Raw genomic sequence first — 18835 nt, 5'->3', positions numbered from 1 at the left:
AGGAGTCAGCAAGCTAACACTGGTACCCTAAATAAATTACAAAATTCTGCTCTGACCTACCAGGGGCACTGCATCAGGGGCACAACAAACCATCCTCACCCCCCCCCCCCACCAAGCAAATGATGTAACCAGCAGCCTTCTACTGCATATGAATGGAAAAAGGATAACCACTTCGTTAAGTTTTATAACATCTTATGATGCATGATGCGTATACATGAACGATAAAACTAATCTGCTCTGAATTCTTACTCATAGAAAAAGCCCAATTGCATTGTTTCAGGTTTAGAGTTGAAATAGTTGTCCATGCGGCTCAATATTTTCTCAATGTTGAAGTGGTTTTCCGAGAAGCTCCCTGCAAGACAAGAAAATGTTCAACTATGGATGTGAATTTGTGTGATGTAAAGGGAGTTCATTTTGTACGTGTTTGGTCTTTAATATCTGCAAACTTCACTTTCCTGTTTTCATCTCTCTTCCCCTTAGACTCTCAACATCTCTCCATTATCCTTTTTGTCCTTGTTCTCTCCATCAGGAGTGAATCGAGCACGTATTTGAAAGAGTGTTGAAGAGTCTGGGCGGAAGTTCAAGGAAAGGTTTGAATTCCTGTTTTTGGACCGACGGAAGTGAAGAAGGACATACGAGGGGGCGAAGGAACGCCGAGTGAAGGAGTGAAGATGGGGAGGAAAAAGATACAGATTGCAAAGATTGTGGATGAAAGGAACAGGCAGGCAAGTATGGAGTTATTTTTCTTCTTGTTTGTTGAGGATGAGGACTACATTCGATTTTGCACCACAGTGACCATGCACGATAAACTGCCTTTATTAAGGCTTCCACTACAGGATAGAGGAGGCTTGTTGTTGTTGTTGTTGTTGTTGTTGTTGTTGTTGTTGTAAGGTTTGTTTCTAAAATTAATGCCCCAAGTTTTTAATGGTACCCCAGAGTTTCTTAGACCGAAAGAGGGTGCTAAACCAGCATTTAGGGTTTTTTTTTAATTTTTCCTTTTTTTTCTGCCAATGTCCGTCTTCTCCGAGCTGTATCTTTGTAGCTGGCTATCTTTGTAGCTGTAGCTGGCTGGGACTTTTGGAATGAAATTAAGAATGCATTAATAATGGGAATACAAAGAATGCAGGGTTGACATAATTTTTGACATTGATCTAATTTTAAGGTCATGACCCAATTATAGACATTTTAACACTTTTTACCACAACTCGACTAATATTTGTCCAGTCAGAAGGAAATTGTCCCATCTCAATAGCCTGGAGTACGGCACATTTACTCTGAATTTACATCATACCCTTCCGGCTTGAAGGTCAAGGTCACATGGTGGTCTGAAAAAAAAAAGTTTTTTGTCATCGCTTAATTTTTCCAATACGGAATCTCAAAGACCGCTTGGCCTTCCAAGATGTTCTTGCATCATAAAAGTGTACCTGCATTGAAGCTGTGCACCTGGTATTTCATTAGAGTCCTTGACTATTTTTTTTTTTTCAGATTGTGACCTAATTAACAAAAAACACCTTTAAAAAAAAAAAAAAAATCATAACTTGAATAATTTCCTCCGATTTTCATGATGTTGAGTTTTATGGATGGATTGTAGATGTGGACACATTTTCTTCATTTTAATGCTATCCCAAAATGTTTAAGGTGAAGGTCATATGGCGGTCAAAAAATAATATGGCCATTATTGGATTGCTGGCCCTGGGGGACGCTTACCCTTGGCGATCACAGATATCTTTTTTACATGGTTTGCCTCATAACAGTATTGGTAACGATGCTTCTTATATCATCATTATATTGTTATGCCACCGGGGTTATTGATTTTATGTTACCTTCTTGTACGGCTCAGCACTTCATGTCAATGCAAGGTCTTGTAAAGGTTATCTACAAATTATGTACGAAATTTCCAACCCTTTCTTTTCTTGTATGCCTGCTGTTGGCTTAATGGTTAGGGTGGTGGGCTTTGGATCCTAGGGTCCTGAGTTCAAATCCTGCTCAGCTGTTGAATTAATACCAGGTGGGGTTAACTCGACCTGCCATCCTTCCGAGGTCGGCAAAATGAGTGCCAGCATGCTGCTATACTGTGTCGGAGTGGCGACCCATCCAGGATTGTGCCCAATAGCCAAGGACACTGCTTGAGCAACACCAACGCTCTGCACAGAGTATGGTCCCAATCACCTCACCTCTTTTCTTGTGTCACTGCCTCCTCCCTATTCACATACATATTGGTACTCCATTGAATTGTAAATGCAATCCCTTGTTCATAACGTCATTTTTAATGGAATATGGCCCTTTTGCAGGATTTATGCCAGTTTGTTGTTAAATGCTGCTGGTGTGGCCGGTGTTAAACTTAATTTTTTACAAAAAATCCATGACAGGCCTACGCATCTTATTATTCAGAATAACAGACTAGTGACGTGCAACCAAAACATGACATTCCACTCTCACCTTCAAACCCTAATTTGCGATCATTCCAGCTACGAAGGAAGTAGGAAAACGCACGGCATAAAAAATTCAGCAAATGTTCCATCAGCGTCGATCCACATCCAGTGCAGGTGGAGATCCTGCCGAGAAATGTAAACCTGTTTTTTCTTTTAAACTCGAAGAGGAATGCTTGATTGTGTATGTTGGCAGATTCTTAGTTGGACCCTTATTTTCCAAGTAAATATGTGAGTTTGCGGTTAGCATGCGGACATGCATCGCCGAGGAAGGAATTCGGCTTGAAATGGAGTGATGCTAAACTTCACCCTAATTCCCATGTACGCACAGAAACCGCCATAAAGGGGCTCACTATAGCTGCCCGATTGCACGATGGCTACCAAAACCCAATGACATTGGAATAAGTGTGCAGCTAAAACTCCATTTACAGTGAAATGAGTGCTGCTTGTTCTGCTCGACAAAAGTGGTCACAGACAGGTGACCACGTAAGACAGGTAGCCATAAAAGGACATGTTTCACAACATCAAGCAAATTTTAATAAACGGTACAAATTGCATTTTGGTGAATTACATGTTGGACAGGTATTTACTCTGTAGTTGTAGTTGTAGGACAGGTATGTAGTTGCATAATTCATGTTTTACGCTAATTAAAAAGTGTCCTGTCTCTTCACTGGTACACAAGATGATCACATTGACCTTGCTCCATGCCACCTAGAGCCTAACTCTGGAAGGCATCCACAGTAAGGCCTAGGATGGCAAAAGCCATCGAAGAATGCTAAAGACTCGGTTCATTTTGGCACCTCGGTTAGTGAGAGGATGTGGAACTTCACACGGGGGTTTCGCTTTGGGTTTCAACTGTACAAGCTCAAACGTGGTCATAAGTCCTTTTTGTACGGTGCCTGCCGAGGCAAAGCTTTTTCGACTGATCAATTCCACACGAGCTAGTGCTTGGTAAAGCGTGGGTGTTTCAGAACACGAAGGCTAATGCACCTTAAGAAAGCTTTTGCACAGCCTTTTCGGATGGGCCATAATTCGTGTCCTGCCAAAAGGACATTTTAGCTGATGATCCCACTGCTTACGTAGCGCTCCCATGGTGATGGAAGCATCTCATGATGAACAGGTGAATGCATTACCCTAATAACGTGGGACAATTATGAGTGGTTCTAATGAGGAAGTAAAAAAATAAGAAGCCCTTTGTGCTTCCTGCCAACATACTTTGCACAGCTAGCTCTATGTAAGTCCAGGGCATTGCTTCTTTCACTTTGATTACCTTTTCATGTCGGAGTTACCCAGCAGGGATGACCTTAAGAAAGTGAACCACCACAACCAAATCAATTCATTCTTGCAGTGCCGAGGAAGGTTTCTACATCTCATAAAAGATGCCTCTCCTCAGACTTGGGCAGAAATTGCTCTTATGTGTCATAACGTGGAGACAAGAAGGAAGACTCGATGCCATTTGTGCCATCGGCACTTTCGGAGGTGTGCCGTTGCCCATAGGTATTCACCGTCATGTCTTATATTCACAGGGCGATTGTTTGCCAAATGAGGAATAATATATTCTCTTTGGTAAAATACAAGGAAATATATGGGAGATATAGATGCAGCAGGAGGATATCTTGCCCATCTTGAGCCCGTGCTCCATCCCTATGTCAACACGACAGCGTGACACACGTGGCATCGCATGAGCACATCAATCGAAGGAAAGGGAAGAATGAATCGGATAACCATCCAAACTGTGGAGGCAGACAAACATAAGGCATATCTTATTTACTATTTCCAGTTTTTATTTCAGTCTATTTGTGTAATATTGTGCATGTGGGATGTGAAAGGTGGCATCGGGGACAGAATATTCAAGAAATTGACGATTACATGCAAAGGCCGATGAAAGGCTGAACGAACACCAGGTGAAAAGGGTTATTTATGCTTCTGACGATCATTTCCCCCTTATGCTAAGTTTATGTATTGACCGAAGTAATCTCACATGTTTGGCCATTTTGGAACCCCCACAATCCATGTTCATTGTTTTTAAAAACTTATCACATTTGTTTCTCGTGAACGACTTGTGATGGGAAAGATATTCAACAGTTGTGGACTGGTAGATTATGGAGAGGAAGGAAGGGGAGGGGGGGGAGGTGTGTGTGTGTGTGTGTGTGTGTGTGTGTATGTGTGTGCATGTGTGTGCGCGTGTGTGTGTAATATAAGAGGGGGAGGGTGATGGTAAAATGGAGGAGTATGTTAAGAGGTTTAAGTGTTTCTATACAAAGGTGAAACTGTACTCCTTGGATCCCTGACGTGTGAAGCTATCCAATCTGCCTTTTTCATGTTTTCTAAGTGAATCAGCAACAAAAGTTATTAACACATTATTATTAACAAATTCCATTATGGTTATTTCATTAATTTACAGTGTTCTCTTACCAGAGCACATGCCTGGTGTTGGCTTAATGGTTAGGGCGGTGGGCTTAGGATCCTTTGATCCTGAGTTCAATCCCGCTCAGCTGTTGAGTTAATACCAGGTGGGGTTAACGCGGCCTGTCATCCTTCCGAGGTCGGCAAAATGAGTGCCAGCATGCTGGTATACAATGTCGGAGTCGCGACCCGTCCAGGATTGTACCCAATAGCCAAGGAGACTGCTTAAGCAGCACCAACGCTCTGCACTGAGTATGGTCCCAATCCCCTCCTCCTCCTCCTCTTACCATGCAATTTCTCACATGACTAAGGGAAGGGCAGATGGATAAGATGAATGGATGAATTAAAAAAAAAATACTCCACCTTTAATAATCACCTGACACAGGGTTTACAAACAGACCATGATTGTGTATGTGCAAAGATGTACTTCAAACAAAGCAGACGCATTAATTAATTTTGTGGATGAAAAACAGCATCTAGACTATGATATTGGACTGTTTCCAAGCAATGCTATCGACGGGGAGGATGAAATTTAGACTTTGGCCAGGTAACCAGCACAAAAAGACCTAACCATTGTAAAATATGTCTGGTGGTCCGAGTGGTGAGATCAATGGACTGACATCCCAGATGTGGGTTCAAATCCATCAGCGCTATTTTCGAGTTTGGAGTCCAAGTTTCTGGCAACCAAAATAGTTTCATGAGAATTATCATGTCACGATTGGCTTGTTGGTAAAAACCCAACTGTTTCATTAATGACCTTCAGGGAGGAGTTAATCCATCTTCTTCTCCTGAGGTGCATTCAAGATTGTTGTGTAACTGCTTGTTGAAAGCAATAGAATGACAGGGAACTTCAATTATGAGTTACACAACTCGGTTTTAACAAAAGATTTTAAAGGGCAGAGAACAATGATCATAAAATCTGAAGAAGTGAGGGGATGCATTATGTGAGAAATGAAGAATCTCACTCCCATCCAATAATAAGTTGATATCAGATGTTCAAGTAAGGGTCCAGGTTCAATAGATTGCACTATAAAAACAGCAGATAAGACACTTGTTCAGGATCGTGTGTAATTGAGTTGCACAACTTATTAACACAAAAATGCATCCAAAGTAAGTGTACACAGGTGGAATGCTGCATAACTCAGATACAGGATCTCAAATGGATTGCAACTGATTGTGCAACAATGTTGAATCAACTTCTGATCCAGTCTAGATGTGATACCAGTTCACGTACTGTCGTTAACCCATAATGCCCTTGAGGGAAACGTGGCATGGTCAGTAGAATGCTGTCTGAAAAGGCAGTTCCACCAAAATCTTCAACATTTAATGCATAAATCACCCTACTCTGAATCGAAAAAGTAAATAATAAATAGATAAATTAGAATGGCATTCGATAGAGCCCATAACTGCGCCAGGCTAAATAATTTACGATTTCTATCCCACTGATCGGCCAGATCTGAATGCGGATCTTCACCAAAATCAAATCAATTTGTCCTTCTTAAACACCCAACCTATACACCAAGTTTAGTCTGAATCAGCCCATATTTTTTTGAGATATCGTGCTATTTGTCGTTTCAGCCCCATCTCTCAATGATGAAGAATCACTTAATTTTTTATTCTTATTATCGGGTCTGGATCTGGATCCGGATCTTCACCGATATCTAATTTATTCATCCTTGTCAGATACCCAACTTGTCCACAAATTTTTGTCGAAATCCATCAATAACGTTTTGAGATATCCTGCTCACAAACAAACAAGAAAGATGTCATGCATTGCACGACACTTGCGAAATTCATAAAACAAATTTGACCTTAAAAATAATTGGGGGTTGAATTCAATGACCAAATATGCAAATCCTCTTCAAATTGCAAGTCAATTGGATGAAAATTGAGGATTTTAGAAATCTCATCTAAGTTGTTGACCTTTGGCCTATGTTGACTTTTTGGTCCAGGTTGACCTTAATAATAATTGGTGAGTTGAATTCAGTAACCTGAAATATAAATCCTCTTCAAATTTCAAGTCAATCAGATGAAAATTGAGGATTTTAGAAATACCACCTTAGTTGTTGACCTTTGGCCTATCTTGACCTCAAAACAATTGGCTGGTTGAATTCAGTGACCTGAAATATATATCGTCTTCAAATTTTAAGTCAATCGGATGAAAATTGGGGATTTTGGAAAGCTCACCGAAGTAGTTGACCTTTGGAATATGTTGACCTTTCGACCTCAAAATAATTAGCTCGTTGAATTCAGTGATCTGAAATATAAATCCTGTTCAAATTTCAAGTCAATCGGCTGAAAATTGAGAATTTTAGATATACAACTATAGTTGTTGACCTTGGGCATATGTTGACCTTTTCTTCCATGTTGACCTCAAAAATAATTGGCTGGTTTAATTCAGTGACACGAAATATAAATCCTCTTCAAATTTCAATTAAATCGGATGAAAATTGAGGATTTTATAAATCCCACCTAAGTTGTTGACCTTTGGCTTATGTTGACCTTTTGACCTCAAAAACAATAGGCTTCTTCCTTATGACAAACTCTACCATGTGGTGAAGTTTCGTAAAGATCAGTTTCGAATTGTGACCTGTAAGCGATTGATAGACAGACAAACAGACAAACAGACAGAATAACAAAATTGACTCACCAATTAAATATAAATAAAATAAAAATATAAATGAAAAATTGAAAAATCTTCGATTTTTGCAAGTCACAAACAGACAGACAAACAAACAGGAGTGAACACATAATCTCCATCCACAAAATCTAGATTCAATGCTCACCTCCACTAATTCGTTTCTCCTTTTTCCCACATGGGGAACCATCTTCCTCGGTCTCTTCAATCTCATTCGTCCCTCCAGGTCTTCAAGACAGTTGTTCAACATCATCTCAGAATATCCCCGATCCTAAACTATGATCTTTTCTCCCCTCGTTAGCCAAACCCAAATCCTTCCTTCCAATTTTCCTGTTTTCCCTCTGTAGAGTTTCCATCTGTATCCATCTTGTCCACCCCATGCATCCTCTCCTGCCTCCCATTCCTCTCCACAACCATTGTTTCTCCAAGTCTCCCTCTATCTTGGCCGACAATTCTGCTGTTTGTGTTCCTCCTCTTTTTACTGTTTCTTTTGCATGGTTTGCATCCTGTTTTTGTCTGTTATGTCCTAATCCGTTCAGTGTATTAGCTTTTCCACGAGCCTCGACTATATATACAAAAAAAAACTTCCTCTATTTTGTCACTCAACCCAGCTCTGTGGGTGTGTCTCTTTCCCACCTCTTTCGACTGCTCTTCTCTTTCTGTTATATCCTGATTCGTTCTGTGTTGTAGCTCCTTCACTAGCATCGACACTGTTTACAAAAACATCCGATCAGTTTAATAAGCGATCCTTTGCACGACTTGCTTTTCATGTCTGGTAATGACAATAATATGATGCAGCAGAAACATAACCATGACGACATTAAAGAAATAAAATATATATTATATATTGTTGCGGTTCTCGGAACCGCATGCAAACAACAGATATATGTCCCAAGACAGTTATTCCATTATTATACGTGTAGATAGTCCCCTTCCTTTTCTTTAGTGGGACAACAAGGGAGTGCGTTGCGATGGTCTAATAGCTGGGGTTGCTTCAATCATTTTTTTTCCCTTCATCTCCATCAATTGGTCCGTGTCCAATGGCTTTGGCGGAGCCGATCTGCTATGATCGGGTGTGGATCCGATAGGGATCGCTAGGTCCTCCGTGAGGGAAATTTGATGCAGGGGATCCTTAAGCATTGTTATAGATGCGGTTGCCCCCATTACCTCTGGGTATGGCTGCAGGGAATGATCTCCCTCAAAACTGTTGTCCTGAGCCATGGAGTCCTCTATTATCGTACTCTCAAAACCCACCTGACCCAGCTCGTCTGGTCCGCCATGGTCCGTACCGATAATTAAATAAAATTTGAATCCTGCTGTTAGACACCGCCTCCTCGTCTCCACGCACACCACGTCGACCCCACCCGCCTACCTGATCCCGCCTACTACTCCACCCTCGCCCTCTGGACTTCGCCCCTTCTCCACTCAAGCTCCTCCTTCACGAACAGTCTCCACACGTGCGGCTTGGGCCAGAGACAATGCGACCACTGTCGGGTACCGATCCGGAAAAGTGATCCGATCTGGTAGAGTGATCTGGTTCGGACAAGGCGTACCGAGGGCGTGTTCCCCGGTAATTAAATCACGTGATTAATTATGTAATCCGATTAACCCATAGACGGGAGGACCCAAGGTCACGCGGTTGATTAATTGGCGTCCGCAGTCGGTTAAGCGACCCACCGTGTCACGGAATTATCCGTGTGCGACGGCCCACAATTCCAGGGAGTCTGGTGGGAACCGGATAGCTTCCCCCACCTCGTGGTCTTCTCACCCGACCCCCCAGCCCGCAACAATATAGATATTGTATGTATATATATTTGTATGTATATATGTATATATGTATATGGTTAGGGCAGTGGCTTGGGATCCGAAAGGTCCTGAGTTCAAGCCCCGTTGGGCCACTGAATTAATACACCAGGGGGTTGACTCAGCCTGTCATCCTTCTGAGGTCGGCAAAATGAGTACCAGTGTAATGGGCCGGTGTATACCCCCGGTTAAAATAGGTGTACCATATCCCTGTGTCGTAAGAGGCGACCAGGGTTGCGTCAGGAAGGGCATCCGGCGTAAAACATGTGCCAAAATCACTATGCGGATCATACGGATGATCCGCTGTGGCGACCCCTAAAGGGAGCAGCCAAAAGAAGAAGAAAAAGAAGAAGAAGATATGTATATATGTTTATGTATATATATATATATATATATATATATATATATATATATATATATATATATATATATATATATATATGTATATATATGTGTATGTATATATATGTGTATATATATATATATATATATATATATATATATATATATATATATATATACTGTATGTATGTATATGTATATGTATATGTATAGGAATATATTATATAATATATTATATACATATAATATATATATATATATATATATATATATATATATATATATATATATATATATATATATATATATACTGTATGTATGTATATATATATATATGTATACTATATATATATATATGTATACTGTATATATATATATGTATACTGTATGTATATATATATGTATACTGTATGTATATATATGTATACTGTATGTATATATATATGTATACTGTATATATATATATATATATATATATATATATATATATATATATATATATATATATATACATTTATATTTCCAGCAGTGTATGTGTGTGTGTCTGTGATCGCTATTTCTCGACAACCGCTGGTCCGATCTAATTGAAACTTGCCAGATATATTGCTGGGGACCTGAGGATGTGCCTTTTCAAGGTTTGATATTAATCGGACAAGTGCTTCCCAAGTTATGGCCATTTATTTACCAACCAATGACAGGAACCGTTTGTGCGGCCATTTTTTATCAACCAATGACAGGAAGCATTGCTGCGTAGCCGTGGTCGATGGGGAAGAGAAACTCAGCCGCGTTCGCCATTACAGGTTTTTTCTCTTCTCTTCTCTTCTCTTCTCTTCTCTTCTCTTCTCTTCTCTTCTCTTCTCTTCTCTTCTCTTCTCTTCTCTTCTCTTCTCTTCTCTTCGTGTTTTTCCTTGCGAAAAGGCAAAATACATTGGCGCTAATTGAATAATTGGCCATTAAAAGCCTCCGTATTCTTGCCCTGGTCGAGGAAACAAAGAAGAAGTGCCGTTTCCTCAGCGATGTTGTTTATGAAGAGGTGCTAACGAGATAAAGGTGTGTACAATGTACATGGAGACGATTTTTATTATTATTTATTTATTGAAGAAAAATTGTTCCGAAAATAATTTATCAAAAAAAGTGCACAACTTCTTTTTGTTTCCAATTGTCAAAACGCTGTGGCCTTTGGAAGTGTTCAGGAATTCAGCTCCACTCAACATGCTTGCCAACGAAATACATCTCAATTTGGTGGTAAAAACGATTTACAACGACGGGTTTCCTTACTCATTGCTCTGCAGTCTGCATTCAACCCCTTCATTTGTCATCTCATTGACCTCATTTCATCTATCTATAATTCCAGCAATCTGTGTGTGTGTGTGTGTGTGTGTGTGTCTGTGTCTGTGTGTGTGTCTGTGTGTGTGTGTGTGTGTGTGTGTGTCTGTGTCTGTGTGTGTGTCTGTGTGCCTGTGTTTCTGTGTGTCTGTGACCGCTGTTTCCCGACAACCACTGGTCCGATCTGATTGAAACTTGCCAGCTATATTGCTGGGGACCTGAGGATGTGCCTTTTCAAGATTTGATATTAATCGGACAAGTGATTCCCAAGTTATGGCCATTTATTTACCAACCAATGACAGGACACGTGCTGCGTAGGCATGGCTGATGCGCCATTTAGTTACCAATCACAGGACACGTTGCTGCGTGGGTGTCGCTGCGTAGGCCGGTGTACGGCCGGCTGACGATGACGTCACGTGCCATGCTGGTTACGATGGGGATCGATCGGTGCCTTAGTTACCGTGGGGTAGGAGTACCAATGGTAAATGGCAGCGAATGTCATGGCAAGCAAAGACAGGGAGGTAAACTTGATTTTAATTAACTCTGTGTGTATCACAGCAGTTGTTACTTCAATGCAAGCGATAATTCGTGGAATGATGTGAACATTCCGTACGGGCACGCACTACTTTTGGATAGTGATGACTTACTGTATTCTAATAATTTCTCGATTTCTTATCCGCATTTATGGATAAACACAATGCCCCAATCCAGTCGTCGTTTATGAGAGCGAAGGAATGGCCTGTGTGGTTGTTTGAAAGTTTTTTTTTTTTTTTGCATGTACGGCCACGCACATATGGGCACGCGAGAGCGAAGGAACTGCCTGTGTGGTTGTTGTTTCTGGCACGCGGTTTGAGTTTTTTTTTTGTATGTACGGCCATGCACGTACGGACACGCACGTACGGACACGCACGTACGGACACGCACGTACGGCCACGCACGTACGGCCATGCAAGAGCGAAGGAACGGCCTGTGTGGTTGTTTCTGGCAAGCGGTTTTAAAGTATATATATATATATATATAAATTTTTTTTTTGCACGTACAGCCACACACGTACGGGCACGTGAAAGCGAAGGAACGGCTTGTGTGGTTGTTGTTTCTGGCACGCAGATTGAGTTTTTTTGCGGGGGGGGGGGCGTTGCACGTACAGCCACGCATCTACGTGCATGCACTAGTATATATAATGATGAGTTCCCTGACAGGGAACAATAATGCATGAGGAGGCCATTAGACCCATCATGCCGACACAATGGTTTCCAAACTTTGGTTGTTTGCCTGTGCTCTAACCTTTTAAATGCTGAGCATCAAGCAAGGAAGCAGCATGTATCATTTTAAAGTCAATGGTACGATTCAGCTGGGATTGAACTGCCGACCTCCCAAGCTCAAAGCATACACTCTCGCCTGACACCACATTTGAAATAAGTCATATTCTATAACCTCGAGGGATTCTTGAGGTCTTTGGTGATGCAAACAAGACACAGCACTGCTCACAATATACTTCTTAAGTGGACATTTCTATCCAACCCGAGAGCTGTTCTGCATAACTTGCATGTGAAAATATAGCGTTTGAAGCAGAATGCTATCATTTGAGCCCTCGATTGGGAAGGTGTATTACAGAATATATCGTTTCATCATGGTGATAATGATACAAATTACCATTGTCATTGACTGTAAAGCTCTTTCACACAGGTGACGTTCACCAAGCGCAAGTTTGGTCTCATGAAGAAGGCGTACGAGCTAAGTGTCCTGTGTAACTGCGAGATCGCACTCATCATCTTTAACAGTGCCAACAAGCTGTTCCAATATGCCAGCACGGACATGGACAAGGTTCTGCTCAAGTACACCGAGTACAATGAACCGCACGAGTCTCGCACCAACTCAGACATTGTCGAGGTGAGGACACATCGAGCTGCGTGGGTGGGCCAGATGATTAGATGATGACTTGCTAAGAAAAGCCCGAATTCCTCATTTTTTCTGCACTGGTCATGATTTTTATCCAGTCACAAAACCTAAAATTACAGTTAAACATTGTTGGTGGTTACAAAGTGTACAGGTGACCGACAGGCATGGCGGACAAAAAACCCCGAAAAGAAACAGATTGTCTTCTCGAATGCATCCGATCTTTGTTTTACTTACATATCCCATCAAGTTAGTTCTACCAATAATGACCTAGCTCCATGGTGCATGCAACATCATCGTAGTAATTGAAAGTAGAAAGAAAAGGGAGGATGGCCTAGAGGTACGCACACTCACCTTTGAGCTGTCTCGCCTGGGTTTTATTCCCGACCCAGCTACAAACTGTCATCCCAGTGTTTCACAGGCAGGATGATCCATCAATGTGTGTGCCGTCCTTCAGATGGATGTTAAACGGGTGTCCCGTCTGCCAGCATTTGTTGGTGGACATTAAAGATCTCATGGTGTCCTTCGCAAAGAGTAGGTGAGCCATCGCCGGCACCATGGCCAAATTCCAAATTCCTGCCCGAACGAGTCGAACATCAGGCCTGGCCAGCTGGTATCTGAAGTCCTGGGCCAAGCTTCCCATGGCTGACCCCACGATGTGTGATAATAGTGGCTGTTAAAGAAAGAAGAGGAAACAAAAGGCTCAGGTTTGATCCCATTGTCCTTTTTTGGACAATTCTGATGTAATTAGTGTTTGGTCAAAAAAAAACAAAAAGCCAGCTTTGATTGAAATGTGATGCATCATCGCTATGTAGCTAGCTAACTTCTTAACCGTAAGGACTATTCTTGAAATGTTAACTAGTCAGCTCGTTGATTGTTTGGGGCAATTATACATCACCAGGAAGACCTTCGAATTATTTGATAGAGCGTGAACGATGTCGCCATTTGCTTGACAGGTAACAGAATAATTCCATGTGTTGATGGTTTTGACAATGGCTTCAGAAACGTCTTGTTTGTGAGTCACAACTGCTGTAAAGGACGAGAAGAAAAACCACAACCCAAAAAAACAAATGTGGTGAAAACTTGGAAATGTTTTATGTTACATTCAGTGCATTTTAAAACGAGTTTTCTTTCCAAGAAACAGGAATAATTCATTTTTAGTCCTCCATTTTCAATGAGGCATGAGTCTTATTGTTATATCTCGCTGGCAATTTCCCCAAGATAATTATCACATAAATATTTGTAGATTAGTCTCATGGTCTGATTTACAAGTTTGTTAGTTTAGTCAACATTATACATTATAAAGTATAAGCAACAGGTCCCCCCCCTCTATTTAGCTCGCAGTTTGAACAGCTGCGGCACAGTCAAAAGATCCAGATTGATAGTGAAACATACCAGAACACCAAAATGAATAAAACACTCGGACATTGATGCGATTATCGAGTACGATGCATTGGAAGGAGGTTACATAATGGGGGGGGGGGGATCTGATTAAACGACTGAGATGTTTTTTGTTTGAGCAATGGGCGAGGGTAGTTCAAGATGTATTTTTTTTTAATTCGATATACTGTAGTCAAAAATTACAATGTTGATGAAATTTTACCGATTTCTAAAGGTATTTCCTGCCACACGTATGTACACACTTATCCCAATGATGTTGTAGCACCTTGATGCCATCTGCATATAAATCTGTTGGGACAGGTTGCCTGCCCTTTCAGGACATGTGCCACCCAGATGTTCTATGAGTGATCCACAAGGTCACACGTCTGGAGTGCACCAGGGATGAATTTGGGACTTCCAAGCCATCTCTCCATGAGAGTAGTGGTGGTCACATTGGCCATTTGAGGATGAGAATGATCATCCGGTGAAGTCACTCCTTGAGACAGCAGAACTGGCTGCCATCTGTGTATTTCTTGTCTCACTTCATTTTGTAACAAGTCATCGTAGTACTATGGATTGAAGGTTTGCCCATGTTCAAGAAATTCCACATAAATTATCCCATTCAAGGTCCCAAAACATTATTGCCATTTTATTTCGCTTTCCAGTTGATGGTTGAACCATTAATTGTTTTTTGGGGCTGGCGACCAAGAATGTCTTCACTATATAATCCCTCACTTCGACTCCGGCACGACATGATGGACCCAGGTGTCATCACGTCACAGTCTTCTTCACTAAGTCACCTCCCTCCTCCTGGTATTGTTTCCAGGAACTCTGTTGCAATGGCCACACGAGTTGCCTTTCAATCAAACGTGAGGTCCTTTGGTACCAGCCTTGCACTCACCTTATTGAATTTCAACTGAGCATGAATGATTGTTTCCCACACTTCTAGAACTGCCATCCAATTCTTCAACAATCTCATGTGTAGCAATCTGATGATGCTGAAAAATTCCCTCTTCAACACATTTCATATTTGCTCAAGAAGGATGTAATTTGCTTGCTTGTGAGAATGCTCAACATCACCAACCATTCATTCTACAGGGATCTTTAAACTCACTTCACCATTTAAAGACACAATGACACGAAAGATAAACATCACCAAATTGTGCAGACGGCCTCATGTGAATTTCAGCCGGTTTGATATTCTCCTTCACAAGGAACTTAATGATATACCTCCAGTTCCACAGCACACATTACTACAATGGATGCCATGTTGGATTTACCCACAATGCTTTGACCAGTGTTGATGTCACTTCCTGTGTAACTTGCTCACGGTTGACAATGTCATTGCACAAAATGTAAGCATAGAACTATTGCTATCATATGTTCTGCGATAAAAAAAAAATAGTCGACATCAACCGAGAAACACCCCCGTAAAAGCTGAGGATTAAAAGTGAATAATTTTTATTGCATCGTATGAACATTGGGCTGGGAGTCAATTTCGACTTTAGCCCACAGGTAGCATGTTATCCTGGGGGGCGTGATGATAATGCGAACGCAGTTGCCCCCCCCCCCTCTGGGTATTTAGAATTTGGTGAGGGTGTTGGCAACAACTCGCCTACTCGTTGTTGAAAGACACCGTATGATCTTTAACATCCACCAACTAATGCCAGCAGATGGGACACCCAGCTTAAAGTCCATTCAATGGACCACATATGTTGAGGCAACGACCTGCCTGAGAAACACCAATCCGACAGCTTATAGTTGGCCATGCGAATCAAACTGAGAGCAGATAGATCAAAAGGTATGTGCATTACCTCTCCACCATCCTATAAGCATAAGGAGAATAATTTCTATAAAATGGTAATAAATGGCAATGGAAAACAATGACACTCGGAAAAGAATGAATGTTTAGTTGTAGGACTGGAAAAGAAAGTTAGAAATCCTTGTTCGAATGTCTGTCTTGTACAAAATTTGAATAATCGCACAAAGTTCTGTCTTGGTGCATGATTAGCAAGGCCCCAAAATCCTCAGCCAACTGCCATCAATCCGTCATCCTAAATCAACACCGTGCATATCCTCCTCCATGCAGCTTTCCGTACCCATTGCCCTTCATGTGACATCCCTGTTTTAGAAGCCCATCCGCCATACTTCAGCTGCATACTTTGCAAGCTCTGCCCTCAGTGGAGCCAACCAGGCCAAGGTTGCTGCTACAGCTCTCTGTAAATTGGACAGTCATCGATGCTGCACTGATGCTGGAAGCCAAGCGTGTCACTGGGCACAGTGGAACACAGCGTGCTAATGGGACACAGACAAGTGCCGTGTATGTCCCAGGTGTGCCAGCTTGCGGAGCGGTGCTTGCCTTTTGTTGCAAAAAGGGTGTGCACGGTTTTCCACATTGCCACCTATTGTTCTTGGATTAGCTTGAACTGGATTTGACATTGTTGGACGAGTATTGTTATTGTTCTGATTGTTGAGCAGACGAGCTGACGCAACCAAAATTATGAGGGACATGTGAGGTCAATGCGAGAAATTGTGATCATTAAGCAACTCACAATAGCCAGTCGGTGATACTCAGCATCCTAATTGGCAATTATACTTCATAAATTTTATAAAGAATCATTGTAGTTAAAGTGTAGCAAACTGCATCCGGCTTCCTTACTGCTATAAGGTAGTTGACAAAGATTTTCTTCTCCTTGTACAATTCCATGGTTCAATGTGAACAGATTAACTTGGAGCTGCATTGAGTGGACTGAGATGAAACGTGTTGTCGAAATGTATCACATGACCCCGATGAATAATCTTCCTTCATTTTTTTTTTGCCATGCCATGGTCTCAGTAGTCATCGAAGACCAGACGAGGTTGCTTGGCTCAGGCCGTGTGTATAAATTGCCTCTAGATAGACGCCAGCATTGCATTCTTGTCGAAGAGAGGCTCAGTGACCCAACCACTCCTTCGGAATCTGCCTTGGGAACATTTCACAAGCAGGTCAAAGAGATCGCAGGGTCTCGAGGAGAATTGAGATGTACCTCTCGACACAATTTCCATTTGTCCCTGACCACGGGGGCTTCGCATTTGTGGAATTAATCCTCCTTCGGTGTGACCCGAGTCGTGCTAATCCTATTTGCCTCAGTCGCTGGGAGCATTAGTGGCTTCTCTTTTCTTGACCACCCTCCATTTTTCTGCTCGGCCGCTGGAGATGCCCTATTTAATGTGACCCGTCTGTAGTCAGCCCCCAACTAGTCTGGTTACTTTCTTGCTTTGGAGAGAGTAAGATAATTAGTTGCAATAATTTAGTGGATCTTTGTCTTCCTCCACTGGGGAAAGAGAAGAATCGAGCATTTGTAATCAAAAAGGAAACAGTCACTTGTAGTTGTGTCCTGTATCTAGAAGTCTGTGTACTTTTTTATTTTTTATTTGGGCTTCGTTTATACTGCTGCAAAAGAACCATTGTTACAATTCTTCCATATTCTATATTTTGACATTCACATTTCCCGATTTGTTTCACATTCACTCATCATTCCTCTTTTGGCGGGCAGTCGTCCGTCATTCAACGGCTACACCAGCACTCTCGTTCCCAGGGAACCCTTTTGTCCACATTGGCTTCTTGGGACATTAAATATCCCACGATATATTTCAGAAAGAACGTGGAAGCTATCACCAGGACCTTGAACAAATTTCAAATTCTTACCCTATCCCACTGCAGGCACCATATCGACTGCACAGTTGTGCTTCCTCAATGCCGAACAATAAGAATACAACTGTCTATTCAACGTCTTTTTAATATAACGTATCTTTGTTTTTTTTTCGACGTAATGTTTGCCGGCTGGGTACGGAGTACGCGTGCAGTGGTAACATTTTGCAGTATGAAATGCTCCATCCTTAATGTCCACAAAAGCAGATGGAACAGTTAGTTTAATGTCCCTGTAGGCTGTTGGAATTTAGTCGAACATTGGTTCTTTGCAGACAACCAATAAACATGAAATATTTCCAAAAATGTTACGCTTACTATGTGGCTTTCAGCACAGCGTAATGTACTGTGACGTACTTTGTAGCATGTCAACTGTAAACATCTAAACGCCCTCATTGTAGCCGCCACCCACAAGCCCGGCGATATTTCGTCAGAAGCTTATTATCCGAGCCCCACTGAGATGAGCAGCGCCAAGTGATGCGTGAGAGGAGAAGGTGTAGCGCTGAGTTTCCAGTACTTATAGCCCGCAGGAAGTGAGATGCGGATTCTTGGCACTCCTGTCTTCCACACCCTTGCATGCTCTCGGCATTTCCAAATGTATTGCATGTAGGTGTGTTCGTTCATGTGTGTGGGAAAGAATGCTTCTCTTTAAAAACACATTTCGTGGATTGTTACTTACGTTAGTTGAGCGATTACAAGATGATCATCTTTCAAGTTTTTTTTTTTTTTTTTTCTGTTGCAGTGCTTATTTGTGCAGTACTTCACAGAAGGAAACGACCGTTCACACAGCAATGTATACTGTACTGTTAATGGTGCATAACTTAAGTCTTTGACCTTTAAACCCCGGTGTCTGAAGGCCCACATGTTTTTACTGACACCGATGAAATTTCAACGCATAACTCATGAAAATTGAACTTTGCACCCCAC

At 41.6% G+C, this 18835-nt stretch overlaps 1 protein-coding gene across 10 annotated transcripts in view; it reads left to right on the top strand.

Moving 5' to 3' along the window:
• LOC147027851 (myocyte-specific enhancer factor 2C-like) overlaps positions 1-18835 on the top strand; it is a 135245-nt gene that overhangs the window by 33995 nt on the left and 82415 nt on the right. For 6 of the 10 annotated variants that reach the window (XM_085877521.1, XM_085877526.1, XM_085877524.1 and 3 more), the window contains exons 2-3: positions 530-725; positions 12631-12834. In XM_085877521.1, coding sequence (XP_085733647.1) covers positions 672-725; positions 12631-12834 — 258 coding nt within the window. In that variant the 5' untranslated portion in view covers positions 530-671. Of the gene's footprint in view, positions 1-529; positions 730-2008; positions 2154-12630; positions 12835-18835 lie in introns of those variants that run through there. The other 4 variants (XM_085877527.1, XM_085877528.1, XM_085877529.1 and 1 more) reach the window with 3 other exon arrangements.

Source organism: Eptatretus burgeri, chromosome 4, assembly GCF_056783735.1.
Source record: "Eptatretus burgeri isolate ZD-2024b chromosome 4, Ebu_testis_v1, whole genome shotgun sequence".
In the NCBI taxonomy this organism is placed as follows: domain Eukaryota; kingdom Metazoa; phylum Chordata; class Myxini; order Myxiniformes; family Myxinidae; genus Eptatretus; species Eptatretus burgeri.
The sequence above is the reverse complement of the archived record's forward strand: the minus strand, read 5'-3'. Positions and strand labels throughout refer to the sequence as shown.